Source organism: Scyliorhinus torazame, chromosome 20, assembly GCF_047496885.1.
Source record: "Scyliorhinus torazame isolate Kashiwa2021f chromosome 20, sScyTor2.1, whole genome shotgun sequence".
Classification (NCBI taxonomy): Eukaryota; Metazoa; Chordata; class Chondrichthyes; order Carcharhiniformes; family Scyliorhinidae; genus Scyliorhinus; species Scyliorhinus torazame.
The window spans coordinates 25,443,329-25,465,115 of NC_092726.1; the positions used below are offsets into that span (position 1 = coordinate 25,443,329).

The 21,787-nt window shown below is 50.2% G+C and overlaps 1 protein-coding gene across 1 annotated transcript in view; it reads left to right on the forward strand.

The window, feature by feature from the left end:
• Window positions 1–15,339, forward strand: part of LOC140396993 (synaptobrevin homolog YKT6) — a 33,432-nt gene extending 18,093 nt beyond the window's left edge. Inside the window, exons 3-8 of the mRNA XM_072486003.1 lie at window positions 3,552–3,634; window positions 4,832–4,932; window positions 5,536–5,640; window positions 6,355–6,420; window positions 10,042–10,143; window positions 11,853–15,339. Coding sequence (XP_072342104.1) covers window positions 3,552–3,634; window positions 4,832–4,932; window positions 5,536–5,640; window positions 6,355–6,420; window positions 10,042–10,143; window positions 11,853–11,888 — 493 coding nt within the window. The 3' untranslated portion in view covers window positions 11,889–15,339. The remainder of the gene's footprint in view (window positions 1–3,551; window positions 3,635–4,831; window positions 4,933–5,535; window positions 5,641–6,354; window positions 6,421–10,041; window positions 10,144–11,852) is intronic.
• The last annotated feature ends 6,448 nt before the right edge of the window (window positions 15,340–21,787 follow it).

Below are 21,787 nucleotides of genomic sequence, written 5' to 3' on the forward strand. Positions count from 1 at the left end.
ACATAGATAGGATGCAGAGCTGGGCTGAGAAGTGGCAGATGGAGTTTAACCCTGAAAAGTGTGAGGTTGTCCATTTTGGAAGGACAAGTATGAATGCAGGGAATACAGGGTTAACGGTAGAGTTCTTGGCAATATGGAGGAGCAGAGAGATCTTGGGGTCTATGTTCATACATCTTTGAAAGTTGCCACTCAAGTGGATAGAGCTGTAAAGAAGGCCTATGGTGTGCTAGCGTTCATTAACAGAGGGATTGAATTTAAGAGCCGTGGGGTGATGATGCAGCTGTACAAAACTTTGGTAAGGCCACATTTGGAGTACTGTGTACAGTTCTGGTCGCCTCATTTTAGGAAGGATGTGGAAGCTTTGGAAAAAGTGCAAAGGAGATTTACCAGGATGTTGCCTGGAATGGAGAGTAGGTCTTACGGGGAAAGGTTGAGGGTGCTAGGCCTTTTCTCATTAGAACGGAGAAGGATGAGGGGCGACTTGATAGAGGTTTATAAGATGATCGGGGAATAGATAGAGTAGACAGTCCGAGACTTTTTCCCCGGGTGGAACAAACCATTACAAGGTGACATAAATTTAAGGTGAATGGTGGAAGATATAGGGGGGGATGGCAGAGGTAGGTTCTTTACCCAGAGAGTAGTGGGGGCATGGAATGCACTGCCTGTGGAAGTAGTTGAGTCGGAAACATTAGGAACCTTCAAGCAGCTATTGGATAGGTACATGGATTACGGTAGAATGATATAGCGTAGATTAATTTGTTCTTAAGGGCAGCACGGTAGCATTGTGGATAGCACAATTGCTTCACAGCTCCAGGGTCCCAGGTTCGATTCCGGCTTGGGTCACTGTCTGTGTGGAGTCTGCACGTCCTCCCCGTGTGTGCGTGGGTTTCCTCCGGGTGCTCCGGTTTCCTCCCACAGTCCAAAGATGTGCAGGTTAGGTGAATTGGCCATGATAAATTGCCCTTCGTGTTGGGTGGAGGTGTTGACCTTGAGTAGAGTGCTCTTTCCAAGAGCCGGTGCAGACTCAATGGGCCGAATGGCCTCCTGCACTGTAAATGATATGATAATCTATGATTAATCTAGGACAAAGGTTCGGCACAACATCATGGGCCGAAGGGCCTGTTCTGTGCTGTATTTTTCTATGTTCTAAGTTTTGTTTAGCGGATATTAAATGCTTAACTGCTACAGTTAGATTTAGGTTTACATTTAGATAAGTTCTTATTATTTACATTTGCATAGCGACATTGCACACTCTTTCATTTATTATATTGGCAGTTTTGAGTATCTGTACGATATAGTCAAACTTGCAAATCCGTGACCATCTAGAAGGACGAGCAGCAGATAACCTGGGAACCCCACCACCTGGAGGTTCCCCTCCAAGTCACTCACCATCCCGACTTGGAAATCCATCGGCCGTTCCTTCGCTGTCGCAGGGTCAAAATCCTGGAGCTCCCTCCCTAACAGCACTGTGGGTGTACCTACACCACACGGACTGCAGCGGCTCAAGAAGGCGGCTCACCCACCACCTTCTCAAGGGGCAATCGGGCAGTAAATAGGAACGTTACGATGCAGAAAGAGGCCATTCAAATGGCCCATCGCATCTGTGCTAAAACATAAACGAACCACCCGTTCTAACCCCATCATCCAGCACGCGGTCCGCAGCCTTGCAGATTCCACCACCTCAGACGCAGATCCAGGTACCTTTCAAACGAGCTTAGCCTTTCTGCCTCAAACGCTAACGTAGGCCGTGAAATCCAGACCCCCCCCCCCCACCCTCTGGGTGACCCATGTCCCCTCTAATCCTTCTACCAGACACCTTACATCTATGACCCCCTCAGCTGGGGGGGGAGAACAGGTCTTCCTGTCTGCCTTGACTCGGCCCCTCTCGGCGTTAGTCAGCCTCCTCTGTGCTGAGGAAAATTACCCCAGCCCATCCAATCTCTCCTGATGTCTACCATTTTCAAGCCCGAGAAACATTCTTGTGACTCTCCTCTAGAGCAATGAAAATGAAATGAAAATTGCTTATTGTCACAAGTAGGCTTCAAATGAAAACTGTGAAAAGCCCCTAGTCACCATATTCCGGCGCCTGTTCAAGGAGGCTGTTACGGGAATTGAACCATGCTGCTGGCCTCCCTTGGTCTGCTTTCAAAGCCAGCGATTTAGCCCTGTGCTAAACAGCCCCTAATAATGCCCTTACTGCCGTGCAGTGACCAGAACGGTACGCCCAACCCTTATCTGTCGCCCAACCAGCCTTTTATGCACTTCCATCATTGCATCCCTGCTTTTGTATTCAACTCTCGCCCAATGACCTCCTTGTCCTGCCACCTCCTGGGACCTGTGGGTGTGCATTCCCCAAGGACCCCCAGCCAGCGTCCTCCCGTTTTATTGACTTTTCCCCTTGCTTTATTTGCCCCCCTCAAGAGTTTCCACATCGAATTCCCATTTGCCACGTTTCTGTCATTGTGGGGTCGACGGCGGTCGTCTTCGCGTTGTGCCGTCTGCAAATTTCTTCAATCAGGCCACCCGCACTCGAGTCGCATATCATGGGCAAACAGCAAAGGGACCCGACACGGCGCCCTGTGGAACGCTACAGGAAACCGGTTTCCATTCGCTGGCCTGGCTGACAATGCCCCACATCCCGTGAATGAATATGTTTCCAAAAAATAAGATGGCGGGGGGAGGGACCTGGCGAGTTGCCTTGAGAATGCAAAGAAGGGTTAACCCGATGGCCACATCTTCTGTCTGCCCTCTGGTTCAAGGTAAGGGGCACTATCGGAGGAAGCTAGCCTCTCAATTAATCGGTCTTCGTGTTGGCCACTGCCCTGCCCTTATCTCAGTTGCATTGGGGAAGTGCAGAGCTGAGGGTAGTGCCCCCCCAGCGTTGCACTTGCAACTGGGTCCCGGTAGCCCTTTTTAGATGTCTCCTGGTTTGTCAACCAGGCTGAAAAAAGGGATCTTGTCGAGTGCAGCGGGGGGAGGCACTAATTTGTTGCCCCAATGTATATGTACCTGAGCATCTGAACTTTATTTAAGGTAAAGATTCCCCCTCTTGCGGAGACACTGCGGGCCTGAATTTGTACCCTTCGTGGCACCAACGGTTCAAGGAAAAGGTTATTTGCAAACCTTTGTGTTGTCGCAGTTTCACCTCTGAAGGGGTTCAGAGAAAATGCCCGTGGCAGCCAATTGTCGTCCCCAACTCTTTGACCCAATCTGCTACAATTGGGGGCTGTCAAATGTGCACCGATGCCCCTCCCACCGCCCTAAACCTCCTAATGATCAATGGAGAGACCGCACTTTCCTTGAGCTGTTTGCGTTCCTCTTCCGTGAAGAGGGAGAGTAGCCGGATGGCTCAGGAGGCGTGGAGTAAGGCTTCCTGACAGCTCCCCCTTGTGGTGGCCTGGTCACCGGGCACCGGGCTGCTCTCGCTTTCCCCGGCCGTCGTTCGTAACGGGGCGCCTTTTCTTTCTGACTGACCTGCCGCCGATTCCGTGTTCTGAGTTGCTTGCGCTAAGAACCGCACTTGAATTCACTCTTCTGCTTGGCACCCGCAGCGTCCAGGAGTTTATGACCTTCACCAGTCAGCTGATTGTGGACCGTTCACATATCGGGAGCCGGGCGGCGGTGAAAGAACAAGGTGAGCATCAACATGTCCAGTAAGGGGCAGTTGCGTCGTACTAAAGCCTTGTGATGTTTCAATGATCGGGACAGATGCACAAAAGCAAAATTTCGGAGGGAGCAGCAGGTTATACCGCGCTGATTGGTTGGCAGTGTCGACTCTGCTCGAAGCGTTGCCATGGAGAGTGCACCAGTCAACTATTGTCCATGGCGACACGTCGACCTGCCAACCAATCGTCACCCTTTTTCCCTACAGCATAGATTGACGCTCCCTCCGAAATTTGGTATTCTTTCATCTGACCTGATGAATGAGAGGCGAAAAGCTTCGACAGCATGTGTAAATTCCAATTGGTGTCCCGATTTCATCCATCTGCCTATTGGTTTCTCTCGTAGCGACTGGCTGGCTCTTAAGTAACTCAAATGTTGTCCGTAAAATTCAGACACCGACTGGTTTATTGTTCAACTGTTTTACCCAGGTGCCCTTATTTGCCAGATTAAGGACAGACACAGGTTCACAATTCAATCCAATTTATTTTCAAACACAAAATGGTTGTCCCCCCCCCAAATTATACCAATTATAATATGTCGAAGATTCTCAATGCTACCCTTGCCGATGAACTGGATTGAGCTGTGGGTCCAATCAATCCTTCGAGTCACGGTCGCCTCAGGGTCTTCGTCTGCGAAAGTGGGCCTCGCTTGCCTCTTCCGTCCCTTCCCTGGTCCACCGTGGAATCTTCTCTGCTGCCTCCCACGTCGCGTCGTCGCTGGGGAGCGTCTCTGGCTGCCCCGTATCTCCCTCTTCATGCCCTTCCAGAAGCTTCTCTGGTGCCATAAAGTCTGGCTTCATCTGGGCGATCCGTTGGAATGGGACCGATGATCACCCCGATGTCTTGTTTACAGCACAGGCCCAGACTAGCCCCAGCTGTCTGTATCTGTACCGTGTATTCGAGTTTGTCCGTCTGACTTCCCATCAGGCCTCACTGAGGTTTTAATTAAAATGGCCGATTCTTAAGTTAAAACGTCCAATTGGATATCGGGCCTAAAACGCAGGCTGTTGGCCGTTTTACTACACCAACATTTGCGCGCCCAAAATCTCTACTCATATTTTTAGTGTATTCTTGCAAAAGCTAGCAAATATTTAGAATGAACTGGATTGTACCGTGTCACGTCGATCCCACAATCCTCACTGACCGTTCACCCCTTCCGTTTTTTCCAGATTACCTGTGCCACGTCTGCATACGGAATGACTCCTTATCAGGGGTGGCGATCGCGGACAGCGAGTACCCATCGCGGGTCTGCTTCTCGCTGCTCGACAAGGTATGGGTCCGCGCGCCCCGGAGACTGTGAGCATCACCTAGGAAACCGGGGCAGGGGAAGACCCCAGGGGTTGGGCTCCCCCTCGTGCCGGCTCTACCGTTCACATTCCCGGCCCCATCCACGTACTTTTTGTTCCCCCCCCCCCCCCCTCCCCAGAGACTCAGAAATCTGGTCTACCCCGCGGCCTTGCCCGCCCAGCCCCTGTGGCCTTGTCTGCCCCGGAAACTTTGACCGCTCATGCCTCCCCCAATAGATTATCACAAGACGGAGGGGGGGCATTTGGCCTCTCTAGCCAAAACGATGCATTCAGCTCTTGCCTTGTATGTGTAACAATTTGCGTATAAAAGTAATTTTTTTTTTTTTGTTTAAAGTTAAATTTCTGTCTCCAGTCCTTGTAGTCAGCTGTAGCTGCCCCCCCCCCTCCCCACCTCCATGTCTGGAATCCCAAACTACCTTTAAGTCGAGGAAATGCGTGAACTTCGAGGAGAGGCTGAGAAGGGTGCTGGTGGGATGCCTCAGGCACTTGACGAAGGGCAGTGAGTCTGACGGGGCAGTCGCAGAGTTGAAAGGTGTGTCATACCCCGCCTGTGTTTTGGGTTTTAGGTGTTGGACGACTTCGGCAAGCAGGTGGACAGGATAGAATGGCCCACGGGGTCTCCGGAGGTGATCCGCTATGCCGGACTGGAAGCCCACCTCGCCCGTTACCAGGTACTGCGTCGCTCTTCCCCGAGACGTGCAATTGACCGATTAATCTCGTCGTGGGGAGGGTCAAGTGCGACATTGCCGTTCCCTCTGGCCTCCGCCCCAGGAGCGGCTGACTGTGAAACGGATCATACTGCGCTGGCTTTCAACAGCTTAAGAGTGCAAAGAATTCACCACCTTCCCTCCCAAGCTGGCCCCAGTAGTCGGGCTAAAGGCGATCTCGTTGAGTTGATCACTTCACGCCGAGAAGGTGTCAACAGAACGGTATCGTGCAATACGATTGTGTCCAAACTGTTTCTCATCTCACTCCCCTTGCCCTTTCTGCCTAACCCTGCCAATGATTCCTTGTCGTACATTTATTCTACTCCCTGTTGAACGTTACAATTGAAGCTGCTTGCTCCCCCCTTTCCAGGCAGCGAGCCCCAGATCGCAACCTGCTGTGTTCAAATAAAAGAAGTTCAACTTATCCCCTTGACTCTTTTTCGCTGGTTACCTTTTTAAATCTTGCATTCATGGCAATGGTGGACAACCTTCGGCCCCGGGGGTCACACGCGGCCCACCTGGGTTCTGAGTGAGGCCCACGGGACATGACTGTTGCCCACGCGCAGGGTTCCCAAATTCCGCAGATTTTCAACCATTTTTTTTTCCCACTGGTATGGCTGATTTGCAGCCCACTCTATCCAGGTTGCTCATCTCTGATTTATGTCCTTGTTTTCTCAGAACCCGCGCGAGGCTGACCCTATGAGCAAAGTACAGGCTGAACTGGATGAGACTAAAGTGATCTTGGTAAGAGGCCAAACACCCGCTTGACTTAATAGTGGTAACCTGCTTTTTACACTGGTAAATAGTGTATTCTTGCAAAAGCTAGCAAATACTTAGAATGAACTGGATTGTACCGTGTCACGCCGAACCCAAGAGCCTCACTGACCGTTCACCCCTTCCGAGGGCAGCACGGTAACATTGTGGATAGCACAATTGCTTCACCGCTCTAGGGTCCCGGGTTCGATTCCCAGCTTGGGTCACTGTCTGTGCGGAGTCTGCACGTTCTCCCCATGTGTGCGTGGGTTTCCTCCGGGTGCTCCGGTTTCCTCCCACAGTCCAAAGATGTGCAGGTTAGGTGGATTGGCCATGCTAAATTGCCCATAGTGTCCAAAATTGCCCTTAGTGTTGGGTTTGGTTACTGGGTTATGGGGATAGGGTGGAGGTTTTGACCTTAGGTAGGGTGCTCTTTCCAAGAGCCGGTGCAGACTCGATGGGCCGAATGGTCTCCTGCACTGTAAATTCTATGATAAATTCTGATTATGGTTTATATTGTCTCGGGCGTTGTCCACATGTGATCAAGGACATGGTTGCAATCAGGCATTATACACTTGTGAAATAGGGGCTGGTTTAGCACAGTGGGCTAAACAGCTGGCTTGTAATGCAGAACAATGCCAGCAGCGCGGGTTCAATTCCCGTACCAGCCTCCCCGAACAGGCGCTGGAATGTGGCGACTAGGGGCTTTTCACAGTAACTTCATTGAAGCCTACTTGTGACAATAAGCGATTATTATTATTAGTTGCTGTTACAGCTACGGTCACCGTCATCCATTTTCTGCCATCAGTCGACCTTGCCTATCTTGTCCCTTCCATCTACTTCTTCTGACTTTGGGGCTCTGGGTCAAATCGCTCTCCGTCGTGTTCCTGACCTTTGGGTGGCACGGTGGTGCAGTGGTTAGCACTGCTGCCTCACGCCGCCGAGGACCCGGGTTCGATTCCGGTCCCAGGTCGCTGTCCTTGTGGAGTTTGCACATTCTCCCCGTGTCTGCTTGGGTTTCACTCCCACAACCCAAAGATGTGCAGGGTAGGGGGATTGCCCCTTAAATTAAAAAAAAAAAAAACTGTCCTGACCTTTTCCACCTATCAGCCGGTGACTATTCCGGTTTATGTTCATTAGCTTCCGCCAGATTGTACACTTTAAGTGCTCGCAAACTTCAACTAATTAGCTGTTAGGCCGCCATAGTCCCGGTTGACCAGAGGCTGCTTTCCCCTTTGAACGGAAGAGCTGTCTGGTGGTGATTTATCCGAGGGTCAGCACACTTCAGGCGAGGGGCAAGGTGAGAAGGCTTGAATAACCTCAGCCGGTACGGGAATCGAACCCACGTTGACACTTATCAGGACAAAGGCAAGAATGCCAAATTTCAAAGCTACAATGACAATTTATACGACAGGAGAAATGGGGAGCTGATTGGTTGGGAATTCAACTCTGATTGGCCTGGCTGTTGCCAAGGAGACAGCAACAGGGATATCTATAGGCTCCTGAGTTATCCCAAAAAAGTGCAAGGCTTGGACATATTCCTTTAGTTTGAAGAGAACAGGTCACATTCTCCCTGTGTTTGCGTGGGTTTCTCCCCCACGACCCAAAGATGTGCAGGGTAGGTGGATTGGCCACACTAAATTGCCCCTTAATTGGAAAAAAATGAATTGGGTACTCTAAATTTAAAAATAAATAAATAAACTTGAGGGTAATGCAAGGAGCCATGTGACAAGTGCTAAAGTCTGCCTGACAACAGGTCAAGGTGATCGAGCTGCTACCGTTTTACTGGGCAAAAAGAAGGTATTCACGCTTGTTGACGAGGATGAAGACAGCTGTGATGCTGGTGGACAGTCTCCAAAATCCCAGAACAGCATTGGGAATGTCAGATTTGTAAACAGTTGTGCTTTAAGGGGAAAGGGCGCTGGGCTCTTGAGGATAACCAGTCAGCATCACTGCCTGGATACGAGGCCCAGGTGATTTATCTTGCTGTGGTGATCTGCTTTGAGAAGGGAAGGGTACTGAGGAAGCCATTGTGATAGCAGGTTACAGGCTTTTGAGCCTTTTCTGCAATGTTCTGATTTTCTGGTTATTCTGCCCGGTGGGGGGAGAGCAGCTAGCGATGAAAAGTCTCTTATGGTTCACTTCACGAGAATGCAGGTGGGAGCTCGGAGTCAGATTGAAACGACAAACTCGAGAGGATTTAAAATGGAGCTGGAAGATTCATCTAGCTTATGCTAAAGGGGGGATCTCCTATAATACTCCCATCTTGAAGGATAGTTCTGGGGTTAGAAGCCCCCAAGCTTGGAAGGGGAGCTAAGAATCACTGGACTGATATCAGAAGAATTAAAGCATCATAAAAGTGAGATCATCGTTATCTCAAACCATACTTGTGTTTGCAAGGAGAGGCCTAATGGGTTTTTGTTATGATATCTAGGGAGTTTATAATTTGAGACATTTAAACTTTGGAATTAAGTCATGAGATTTGAGTGGGATAAAGATGACGTAGTAATGGGAGGGGCCAGGGCTGTAGCAGTCAGTGGTTTGAGTTTCAGTTAAAGATTTTCCCGTGAACAGGACAGGAACTTTTTGCCAAAGGCTGGCAGGTTAAACAGTAGTTTGACACAGACAAGAAGCTGGAGGCTTTGTTTTGTTTTTCAAGGCACCGAAGACTCTATGTGGAGTTTGCACATCCTTCCCCTGTCTGGGTGGGTCTCACTAACGTGCCCAATTCTTTTTTTTTCCCCCCAATTAAGGGACAATTTAGCCGTGGCCAATCCACCTACCCTGCACATCTTTGGGTTGTGGGGGTGAGACCCACGCAGACACTGGGAGAATGTGCAAACTCCACATAGACAGTGACCCAGGGCTGGGTTCGGACCCGAGTCCTCGGCGGCGTGAGGCCGCAATGCTAACCACTGCACCACCGTGGCGCCCTGTCAACTTTATTTATAAGTGGATTTTGACTTGTGGGCTTTGCTTAATTGGAGGTAGAGAAGGTATAAGTTAGTATTAGAAAGGGTTTCCCTTTATTTTAAGAATTGTTTTAACTGTTAATTCAAAACCTGTTTTTGTGTTAATGTGTTTAATCCTGTGTTAAGAATCTTAACAGGCCCAACCACGGTTTCGTAGAAGTTTAACATAGCATCTTTGCTCTTGTACTCCATTTGATTCAGAAGTTAAATGCAACGGGGAGGCAGTGTCATTGGCACTGGACTAGTAATTCTCTGGGACCCAGGTTCGAATCCCACCTTGGCAGATGGTGAAGTTTGAATTCAATTCAAAAGAATCTGGAATTTAAAAAATGGCCATGAAACTATTGTTGATTGTTGTCAACACCCCCCCCCCCCCCCATTGGTTCACTAATGTCCTTTTAGGGAAGGAAATCTGCCATCCTTACCCGGTCTGGCCTAGATGTGACCCTTAAAATGGCCTCCAAAATGGCCGACGAACCACTCCATTGGAGGGCAACTAGGGGTGGGCAACAAAGGCTGGCCTTGCCCACATTGTTAACAAAAATGGTTGTACAGGTGTTGAAACGTGAAGACACAATGCCAACACACGAAGGAGGACAGTATCTGGCATAACAAACTGCTCCAATATTTGCCTCTGCAGCACAACACGATGGAATCTCTGCTGGAGCGCGGGGAGAAACTGGACGATCTGGTGTCCAAGTCGGAAGTTCTGGGCACGCAGTCAAAAGCGTTTTATAAAACGGTAAGCGGGTACGCTGCTGGTGAGGGGGCGAGGGGGGGGGGCACGCGGCTGAGGAGAGCCAATAGCCAGTGACAGGTCACCGATGCTATGGATCCTCTCGCTCTGCGCCTGTTATTTACAGAGTAAAATTTCAACTGTTGCCGCTGGTAACCAGTCTCGGAAGTGTGAGGACGTTGGGAGAGACAATATTGACTTAATGGCCCAGTTCTACGGAGGGAGCTGGATGTTCACGTGCATCGGTCTTTGGAGGTGGCAGGACGTATTGAGAGTTTCAAGGAAAAGCGCTGATCAAAACTGTTAATGCTGTAATCGTGGTCATGGTGCTTTACAGCACAGAACGAGACCCTTCGGTCCATCGTGTCCAAGCACCTATCCATTCTAATCCCATTTTCCAGCACTAGGCCCGAGGCCTTGTCTGCTACGGCATTTCAAGTGATCATCTCAATACTACTTTAATGTTGTGAGTGTTGCTGCCTCTACCACCCTTTCAGGCAGCGAGTTCCAGATTCCCACCATCCTCTGGGTGAAAATTGTTTCCTCAAATCCCCTCTAAATCTCCTGCCCCCTACCTTAAATCTGTGCCCCCTGGTTATTGACCCCCTCCCACTAAGGGGAAAAGTTCCTCCCTATCCACCCTATCTGTGTCCCTCATAATGGTGTCCACCTCGATCAGGTCCCCCCTCAGCCTTCTCTGCTCCAAGGAAAACAACCCCAGCCTAACCAGCCCCTCTCCATAGCTGAAACGCTCCAGCCCAGGCAACATCTTGGTGAATCTCCTCTGCACCCTCTCTAGTGCAACCACATCCTTCCTATAGAGTGGCGACGAGAACTGCACACAGTACTCTAGCTGTGACCTAACCAGCGTTTTATACAGCTCCATCATAACCTCCCTGCTCTTATAGTCTATACCTCAACTGATAAAGGCAAGTATCCCATCAGCCTTCTTAACCACCTTATCTACCTGTCCTGCTGCCTTCAGGGATCTGTGGACATGTACCCCAAGGTCCTTCTGCATCCCTGTATGTCCTACTGTTCATTGTGTATTCCCTTGTCTTGCTGTCCCCCCACAATGCATCACCTCACACTTTTCAGGGTTAAATTCCATTTGTCACCAATCGTCCCATCTGACCAGCCCGTCTGTATCGTGCTGTAATCCAAGGTTTTCCTCCTCGCTATCATGATATGTGTCTGTCCAAGGAACACAGGCCTTCAAAGATTGGGACTCGTGTACCTTGCCGATGAGCTGCTCGCGTCTTGGAGGCCTGGGCTGTTACGGCGAAATAATTTGAGATTAAAAATTGATGGCCTGGAAAAGGTCAATTCGACGAGCTAACGAGAGGATCGGTCAAGAGGCTGGAAGCAAAATCTGGCAAAAAGATAGTAAATTTGGGGCTGATGATCAGGGAACTGCTCTCGGCGATGGTAAGCGCTTGAATGGACGGAATTGAGGCACAGAAACCTGAAAAAGCCAATCGGAGATGATGCAGTGGCACCTATTTGGATAGGTGAACCAAGGTGGGCTGAATGGCCTCCTCCAGTGGTGGCCATTTTGTGCTCCATCTCTATAAGGAGGAAGAGATTCCATTTGGGGCTGATCTTGTTTGTGAATTGGGTTTGGTGTGTGTAAAATGTCTGGGAGGGGGGTTTGGCCAGGGGTTTGGCCTGGAGATGTGAATGTGTTTCTTTCTATTCCCCCTCCCCCACCACAGGCTCGGAAACAGAATTCCTGCTGCGAGATCATGTGATTCCTGGGCTGGGCCCCACCCAGTCCCTCTGCCTTCACCAACATTCGGATTGGACACAAAGCAAATCTCTCTTCGAGCGCGCGGGGACAAAGACGACGGCAGCTCTCGTCGACGGCCTTTTTCCTGTGGCCGGCTGGTTTTTGTGTGTGGCACGCTGCAGAACCTCCGACCTACTGGGGTGGGCCCACTCTACAATTACTCTGGGCGCGCACTGGGTAGTCGGTGCAGGGCGCACGTTTTCTGTTCTCTGTTTGGCTTTGTGCCGAGGTCGCGACGGGAGTTTCGAACACGTCTCCGGGACCAAATGGGTGAAACAGCTTCAGAGCTCCTGTTCAAAGTTGTTTGTCAGTTGTGACCTGTTCCTGATAGTGTGTGTGTGTGTGTATATGGGCGTGCCTGTATCTGTGGGCCTCTGCGCCCGTCTGTGCGCGTGCACGTGCCTGTCTACATGCGCGTGTGTGTGTCCACTCACCTGTGTCGTGTGTTTGTGTTCGCCTGTGTCGTGTGTGTGTGCGCGCCTGTAGCGCTAGGGAACGTGCACATTGCTGTTAAACCCACCTCCGAGATATTTAATCTCTTGCGTCAATTTAACTTGATTTCCTCCTCCTTTCAGTCCTCCGTGATGCTTATTGTACTGTACAGTCGATGTGTGGCTGGGTCATCCTCCAGGGCGCGCGAGTGTAAGACAGCATGCTAAATCCACTGCAGCTTAACACCGCACCCTCCTTCAACCCACGTGCGCATGCACTAGTCGGGGGGATGCTGCCTGCTGCTCAGATGAACGCTGGGCCACTTCTCCCTGTGGGGAGTTGCGCACACCCACGCTCACATGACCCCAGCAGCGTCCTTTGGCGCCAGCGAGCGTTGCTCTGTGTTCTGCCCCCCCCCCCCCCACCCCCGGAAAGCCATTTCGGGGGTCCGAGATTGAAGAACTTGACCCAAGAACAGCGACCGCTTGTAAGAACACCAAGTGCCCGAGGTGTAGCGGAGTCACAGAACTCTCCTTGTTTGAGTTCGCACTGATTCGAGGTGTCCCAGTCTGTCTGTGCATGTGGCCTGGAGCCAGGCGCGAAGCACTGGCTTCAACCCACTGAGAACGGTTCATTCTGCGATCACAGTTAAATACAACTGCGATGGGATAAGAGCTACTCTTGCCATGGGTCAGGGAGGTGGGGAGGGTAGAGAGGAGAGCAGTGACCAGCTTCGAAGACCCATTATTTTCTCCCCCCACCCTTCCTTCTCCCAGGTAAGTGGGTCACCGCCTCCACTTTTGCTCCCTCCTCCGCCTACTGTAGTGTTTTCCAAAGCTAAGATCTCGAGAGGTAATATCACATTCTCGATTCGATTGCAGTACCTCTTTTTTTTTTCCCCCCTGCACCCTCTTTGCTGCTCTCGTGGCCCTGACTAATGCTCACGTCCGCAGTTAAAGGCGGTGAAAGAATTGTCTTCACCTTCGGATCATCGGGCCAGTTGATGGCCCTATTCTGTGTCTACCCAATTGCTCGCGCAGAAGCTCGTTTTGATGCAGCATCTCGCTTCTGACGCGCAAGCCACAAGAGTGACGCAGCAGGTTATATAGGAACTCTTCCCGAACGAAAAGTGAGGATACCCTCGTGCTTCGTGACGGTTCCAATCGATCCCTTAAATGGATTAAGTCAGCACTCTTGGTTCGAGCTCCTGCTATAGTGGACCCCTTTGAGTCTCCGGAGGGTTAACTTAGCTGAGAAGCAACTGCATTACTTTTTTTTTTTTGGAAGGCATTTCCTTGTCCTATTTTTGCCCTTGGTGCAGGAGGGCAGGGCCCAGGTTAGAAGACTCGAGAGTCTATTTGCGTTCGCTCGTCCGGGGACAGTACCTTTTGTGTTCAACGCTGACGCCCCGTTTTCTACCAACACGCTTCACTCCAAACAACTTCTCCTCAAACAACAATTTGGGGAAAGTAAAATGTTTCACCTGCGCCTTCAATCTTAGGGGCACACAAGTTGCCCCCTGTGTGAAGAAATATGGTTAACACTGCCGTTGCAATAGATTTTGCATTCTATTTGTGTATCGATTAACACATCAAATATATTCTCTTAGCACGCTGCACACAATCTTGAATCGTACATGACAAATATCGACCAGTACGTTAGTTTTTTGTTTTGTTGATTCTTTTAAAGTAAGCTTCCGTCATTCCCTTCCCCAGAATCGCAACCAGTTTATTTGATGTCGTCTCTTCCCCCCCCCCCCCCCCCCCCCCATGTTCTGTGTTTTGGCAAAATAGTTTGAACTCCTATTTTGATGCATTGGCATGGGGTGAATCATAATTGACCGACCTATTCCCCCTTTGAAACTCCTCAGGGCCGTGGATTTGGAAGGACCTTTGCTGGGGTCCCGGGTGGCCCCTCTGCCCGTCTCCACCCCCTTGCCAAATTGTTCTTTTGTTTTGCCAAGGACGGAGCGGCGGTGTGCCCAGTTTCTCCGGACCCCTGCGTTCAAAGCGAAATCCGGGATTGTTGGCGATGGTTTATGTCTGGGTGGCCCCTCTTGTCGGGCGGCTTGCTCTTGTGGTCGCGTGTCACTGTGCAGTGGTCGCAAAATGGGCGGCGGCGTTGCTTTTGAGGATTTCAGGATCCTTGGGTGATCTGTGATTGCAGTGTGCTGTGCCGTGTACAATGACTGTAAACCCACCCAACCCTTGGTGTTTATCACGGTTGCTCGAGTCCCATCCGAACTTGGTATCCCGCGAAGTAAGTTATTTGGGTTTTATGCTTGCAAAATTAAATTTCCTCTTGTTACTATTCCACCACCCCCCAAATTGGAGACATTTCTCTCTCCTTGGTCATCCATTTGGGAGGACGAACGTGATGGGGTGAGACTGCAGAGCGCGACACAGATCCATTATCCCCTGCCGAGTCTGCAAATATTTGTGCTGGGGCGTGGGGGTGACATGGGTTAGTTGTACCGGGTTCAAGATGAAACTGGAGGGCAGAGTTCGTAGGAAATCCGCTCTGCATTCGGGTTTGACCTAGGAGCTGAAATTTTGAGGAGCAATTGGGTCCAGGCACCCACATCCTCACTTTGACGAGCACAGAATTGACATAGATTTGACTAAAACGGGCGCGGGGGTAGGTGGCGACCACGATCCTGGATGTGCTATCCAAACTGATGGGAGGTTCAGATATAAACGCCACAACTGGAAGTGAAGATTTAACACACTTTATATCAAACAAGTCTCCAGTATTTTGCTCTTTTTTAAAATTTACTAATCAGGCAAATTGTAAATGTGCTGAGGCAGATAACTTATTTTTGTTGTTTTTTTTGTAAACTAACACACCCATGTTCGTGTACAGTTACCGGTGTGCTTCAGACCACGATTGGCGTCCTACTGAAGTTTCCAGTTTTATTGCGATCTCTCCATTGTTTACACTAATCTTGCCTTTCCGTGATGTATAAAAAGTTTGCTTTCAAATTCCCGCCTGTTTATTTGGGTCGTCTGGAGTGTTGGGCGGCTATGGCAGCGCAGTGGTCAGCACAGCTGCCTCACAGCGTCAAGTAACCCGGGTTCGATTCCGGCCTCTGGTGATTCTCCGTGCGGAGTCGGCACATTTCCCCCCCCCCCCCCGGTGTCTGCGGGGTGCTCCTCCAGGTGCTCCGGTTTCCTCCCACAGTCCAAAGATGTGGACGTTAGGTGGATTGACCGTGATCAATTGCCCTTTAGTGTCCAATGGTTATGTGGGTGAGTCCTCCACTGCCAGAGTTACAATATCTTTCCCCAGCCCCACCACCTGCCAAACTGAGCACCTGTCTGCTCCCTCGAGTGACTGGAGTGAGAACTGGTTTCCTTGCTAATCGTAGGGGTAGCACAGTGGTTAACATAGTGGCTTCACAGCACCAGGGTCCCAGGTTCGATTCCCTGCTGGGTCATTGTCCGTGCGGAGTCTGCATGTTCTCCCCGTGTCTGCGTGGGGTTCCTCCAGGTGCTCCGGTTTCCTCCCACACAGTCCAAAGACGTGTGGGTTAGGTGGATTGGCCATGATTAATTGCCCTTAAGTGTCCAAAAAGGTTGGGTTGGGTTAAGGGGGTAGGGTGGAAGTGAGGGCTTAAAGTGGATCGGTGCAACTCGATTGGCCAAATGGCCTCCTTCTGCACTGTATGTTCTAATCCCAGGGCTCATCACCTAGATGGCTGGTTATTAACATGTTGCGGTCTGTGGGATGTGCAGTGTGCACATTGGCTGCTGCCGTGGCTACCGCCTCCCATCGTGCGCAGTCGTCCTATGGAAGCCGAAAGTTCACTTTAAAAAAAATAATAAAAATTTTAATTCTCCATTTTCACATTTTCTCCCACATTTACATCCATCAACAAAAAACAATAATCAGCAAAATATGTCAGTCCCCATAATAACGATCCCATCCGCCCACCAACCCCCAAATATCAGCCCGCATGTTTACATAAACAGATGACAAAAAGGAATCAGGGATTACCCGTAGTCACCCTTAATCTTACACAGCTCCCCTCCCCACCTCCGGTCTCCAGCTCCTCCCGTCCACTGCCTCTTGTAAAACTCCTCCCCCATCCTCGGTTCCTTCCCCCCAACTTTCCACCCCGGCTAGACCCCTCGGACCCTGTTCTGCCAGGCTCCGATGGCTGCAGCCCCTCCCCCACCTCACTCCCGTTCACTGGCCGGCACAAACCGGCCAGCGTGGAGGCCCCCGCCCGGGTCCCTTTCCCACTTGCCTGGCCCCAGGAAAGCCCAAAGATCCCCTTTTAGCACACAAACCCCGCATATCCACCTACCCCCCAAAGAACTCTCATTTTGAGTGAAAGTCCCGTCCCTTCCCTTGTCCAAATATATACCACCTTGGCTCCTTTAATCTCTACACCCGCGCGCAGTGATACAAAAAAGAAGAAAATACAGTCAAAGAACAACAACAAAGAACAAAGAAATGTACAGCACAGGAACAGGCCCTTCGGCCCTCCAAGCCCGCGCCGACCATACTGCCCGACTAAACTACAATCTTCTACACTTCCTGGGTCCGTATCCTTCTATTCCCATCCTATTCATATATTTGTCAAGATGCCCCTTAAATGTCCCTATCGTCCCTGCTTCCACTACCTCCTCCGGTAGCGAGTTCCAGGCACCCACTACCCTCTGCGTAAAAAACTTGCCTCGTACATCTACTCTAAACCTTGCCCCTCTCACCTTAAACCTATGCCCCCTAGTAATTGACCCCTCTACCCTGGGGAAAAGCCTCTGACTATCCACTCTGTCTATGCCCCTCATAATTTTGTAGACCTCTATCAGGTCGCCCCTCAACCTCCTTCGTTCCAGAGAGAACAAACCGAGTTTATTCAATCGCTCCTCATAGCTTATGCCCTCCATACCAGGCAACATTCTGGTAAATCTCTTCTGCACCCTCTCTAAAGCCTCCACATCCTTCTGGTAGTGTGGCGACCAGAATTGAACACTATACTCCAAGTGTGGCCTAACTAAGGTTCTATACAGCTGCAACAGGACTTGCCAATTCTTATACTCAATGCCCCGTCCAATGAAGGCAAGCATGCCGTATGCCTTCTTGACTACCTTCTCCACCTGTGTTGCCCCTTTCAATGACCTGTGGACCTGTACTCCTAGATCTCTTTGACTTTCAATACTCTTGAGGGTTCTACCATTCACTGTATATTCCCTACCTGCATTAGCCCTTCCAAAATGCATTACCTCACATTTGTCCGGATTAAACTCCATCTGCCATCTCTCCGCCCAAGTCTCCAGACAACCTAAATCCTGCTGTATCCTCAGACAGTCCTCATCGCTATCCGCAATTCCACCAACCTTTGTGTCGTCTGCAAACTTACTAATCAGACCAGTTACATTTTCCTCCAAATCATTTATATATACTACAAACAGCAAAGGTCCCAGCACTGATCCCTGTGGAACACCACTGGTCACAGCCCTCCAATTAGAAAAGCATCCCTCCATTGCTACCCTCTGCCTTCTATGGCCTAGCCAGTTCTGAATCCACCTTGCCAGCTCACCCCTGATCCCGTGTGACTTCACCTTGTGTACTAGTCTACCATGAGGGACCTTGTCAAAGGCCTTACTGAAGTCCATGTAGACAACATCCACTGCCCTACCTGCATCAATCATCTTAGTGACCTCCTCGAAAAACTCATGAGTCATGAAAAGTCATGAGGTTACATCGGCACATGGCCATTCCTCAATTTGTCAGTTCTGCCACAGTCCTTCTGCTTTCGCAAACTCCTCCGCTGCTTCCGCCTTTCCAAAATAAAAGTCCCTGGTCTTGTAAGTCACCCTCCGCTTCGCTGGATATACAATGACGCACCGCACCTTGCTAATGTACAGTGCCCTCTTCACCCGGTTGAAGGCAGCCCGCCTCCTCGCTAGCTCCACCATAAAGTCCTGGTTACACGTATACCAGCTCCAGCCCACTGCACCACCCGCTTCTGCTTGGCCCAGCTCAGGACCTTCTCCTTCACCCTGTACCTACGGAAGCACAGAGTCACTGCCCTTGGCGGCTCACTCGCCTTTGGTACAGGCCTCCACGACCGATGAGCCCGATCCAGTTCATATCGGGAGGGATCCTCCCCCTCCCCCACTAGGTTTGCCAGCATCGCGTCAAAATACTCAGTCGGCTTCGGTCCTTCAACTCCTTCGGGCAGCCCCACAATCCTCAAGTTCTGTCGCCTGGATTGTTTTCCAGGTCTTCCATTTTTCCTCGCAGATCCTTGTTAGTATCCATCACCTTCCGCATCTCCTTCCCCATCGAGGCAAGTTGATCACCGTGCTGCAATAACGTCTCCTCCACTTCCTTCAGCGCCTCCCCTTGCTCTCGCACCTCCGCCACTGCGCTCGCCACCTCCGTCCTCACCGGGGAAACCGCCTCCTCCACCAGCACACTCAAAACCTCCCTCATCTCCTTTCTCACAGTCTCCATGCATTTCGCAATCTGCCCCAACTGCTTTTCAAATTCCGCAGCCATCACCTTGGTTATTTCTTCAGCCGTAAGCGGTGCGGCCTTCCCTGGTGCTCCAGCCTCCATTTTTCCTGGTGACCCTGCGGTGACCTTTCCACTCCCTGACGGACCTCCAGCTGGGTTTTTTTCGGCCGTTTTTTTGCTCACCCTCGACATTTTTCTTTGGGTTTTTTTCCCTCCTGTGTCTTCACAGTGCCTCCTCCGTGCCTTCTCCCTGCTTCTACTGCCTCCGTGGACCCTGGGACCGGGCTTAAAGCCCCGAAAATGCCATTCCCGAGCGGGGGCTCTCCATTGTGCGGCCGCCTCCCGCCCGCCGTCACCGGAAGTCCGAAAGTTCACTCATGAGCTACGACGGCGATCTGTGTATATCTTTGAAGCTACCCCTCGTCCTGTAATTAGTCGCCCTTGCGCCACATCCAGCTCAACTTCCATCAAAATGCAATGGGGCAGCACTTTCGCAGCAAACCTGAGTGCGCCAACAACCAAATTGAAGATTTCAAGTTGAGCTCTGAATGTGACTCTTGCTAGAAGCAACATATATTCATATGGAGGGACCGGTTCTCTGCAAACAAATGGTATCTGGCCAAGATTGGCAACTTATTTTAAAAATATATTTTTATTGGTTTCACATTTATTCATAACCAAGGAACATATTTTCCGATTATGACACCCTTAATTTGATGAGCGGTTGCCACAACTGCGTTAATTATTACATGTGGCCTGGTATTAAAGCATGCCAAGGGCATGTTTGGTGCCAACTGAGCATATCTGAGTGTTGTGGTTGTCCCTTGGCATTTCCTTGCCCCTAGGTTCCTCTGCCCTGCCTTCTGACTGGTCTTCCTGCATCCCTCCTTTAATCTCTCCCATATCCTTCTCTGTTCCTCACCCCTCTTTACTTTCTCCGTTATCCGTTTCATAGATACATAGAAGATAAGAGTAGGGGGAGGCCTCTTGGCCCTTCGAGCCTGCTCTGCCTTTCATCACTATCATGGCTGATCATCCAACTCAATAGCCTAATCCTGCTTTCTCCCCATAGCCTTTGATCCCATTGTTCCCAAGTGCTATTCCTAGCTGCCTCTATTCAATGGTTTTGCATCAACTACTTCCTGTGGGAATGAATTCCACAGGCTCGCCACTCTTTGTGTGAAGAAATGTCTCCTTATCTCTGTCCGAAATGGTTTACCCTGAATCCTCAGGCTGTGACCCCTGGTTCTGGACACCCCCATCATTGGGAACATCTACCTTGTCTAGTCCTGTTAGAATTTTATAAGTCTCTGAGATTCCCTCAACCCCCCCCCCCCCCCCCCCCCCTATTCTCCTGATCTCCAGCGAGAACAATCCTAACCTTATCAATCTCTCCTCATAGACAGTCCCGCCATCCCTGGAATCAGTCTGGTAAACCTTATTGATTGCTGGTCACAAACAGGTCTTGGAACAGGCTGGCTAATAGATTCCCTGTGTTGTGGAAACCGTCCTCGGATTGTTGCTAACTTTTGGTTGGCTCTTAAATCGTAATTTGCTCTGTTTGTTTAACCTTTGCTCTAGAGCCGCCAGGTATCTTTATGATACTGCCACGAGGTTCAAGTTCAAGTAATGATCAATAACTCAACACACCAATTAGTAAGATTCAAATCAAACCACATTTATTATACACAGTAAATCACTACTCGTGCATAAACTCTTCTTTCTAGGCTATTCTTATCACTAAAAGGCCTATACTTAACTTCGGACTGGCCCACCAGGTCAGGGGAACAAATGGCCTTTCGTTCAGGTTCTGAGTCTGCGGGATTCAAAAGCTGGTATGGACTGGTAGCTAGGAGTGCCTATCTCGTAGCGAGCGTTGACTTGAGACTTACTTGGTTGGTGGCAGCGAGGCAGGTCACTGTCAAGGGTTGGTTCAAGTTGCTGAGTGACCCTGCCAAAGAAGGACGATTTGAACTTGGGGGCTTTACTTTATAGTCCCATGGGGCTTCCCGCCCTTCGGGGCGGACCCCGTACCTGGCTCCAAGTGATTGGACTGCGTTCCGATCACTTGGATCGATTTCTCCAATACTGGAGCGGTTCCCTGATCATTGGGCGGTCCCGAAATGTCCATTGGCCTTCCTTTGTCTTGGCTCCTGCTGGCGCCGAGGAGTCTGGCTTGGTGCCAACTGAGCATATCTGAGTGTTGTGGTTGTCCCTTGGCATTTCCTTGCCCCTAGGTTCCTCTGCCCTGCCTTCTGACTGGTCTTCCTGCATCCCTCCTTTAATCTCTCCCATATCCTTCTCTGTTCCTCACCCCTCTTTACTTTCTCCGTTATCCGTTTCATAGATACATAGAAGATAAGAGCAGGGGGAGGCCTCTTGGCCCTTCGAGCCTGCTCTGCCTTTCATCACTATCATGGCTGATCATCCAACTCAATAGGTTAAACAAACAGAGCAAATTACGATTTAAGAGCCAACCAAAAGTTAGCAACAATCCGAGGACGGTTTCCACAACACAGGGAATCTATTAGCCAGCCTGTTCCAAGACCTGTTTGTGACCAGCAATCAATAAGGTTTACCAGACTGATTCCAGGGATGGCAGGACTGTCTATGAGGAGAGATTGATAAGGTTAGGATTGTTCTCGCTGGAGATCAGGAGAATGGGGGGGAAATCTCAGAGACTTTATTCACCTCAACTGTTGCCATTGTGCCCTGGAATCGCTCATTACTATGCAGATGGCTGCTGGTTTCAGTGTTGTCTGGTTCCTTACAGGTTCCAACACACATGAATTCTGTATTTGCTAGTCTTTGCCTGTGTTGGCTGAATTTCCCTTCAGCCTTTGCGGTTCTCCATTTTAAGTTGGGAAGTGGCCAACTCAGGTGGCTACATGATCCTTGAATGGTGTTGTTTTATTTTTTCCAATTTAAGGTGTCCTGCCAGGTCGGACAACGGTCTGT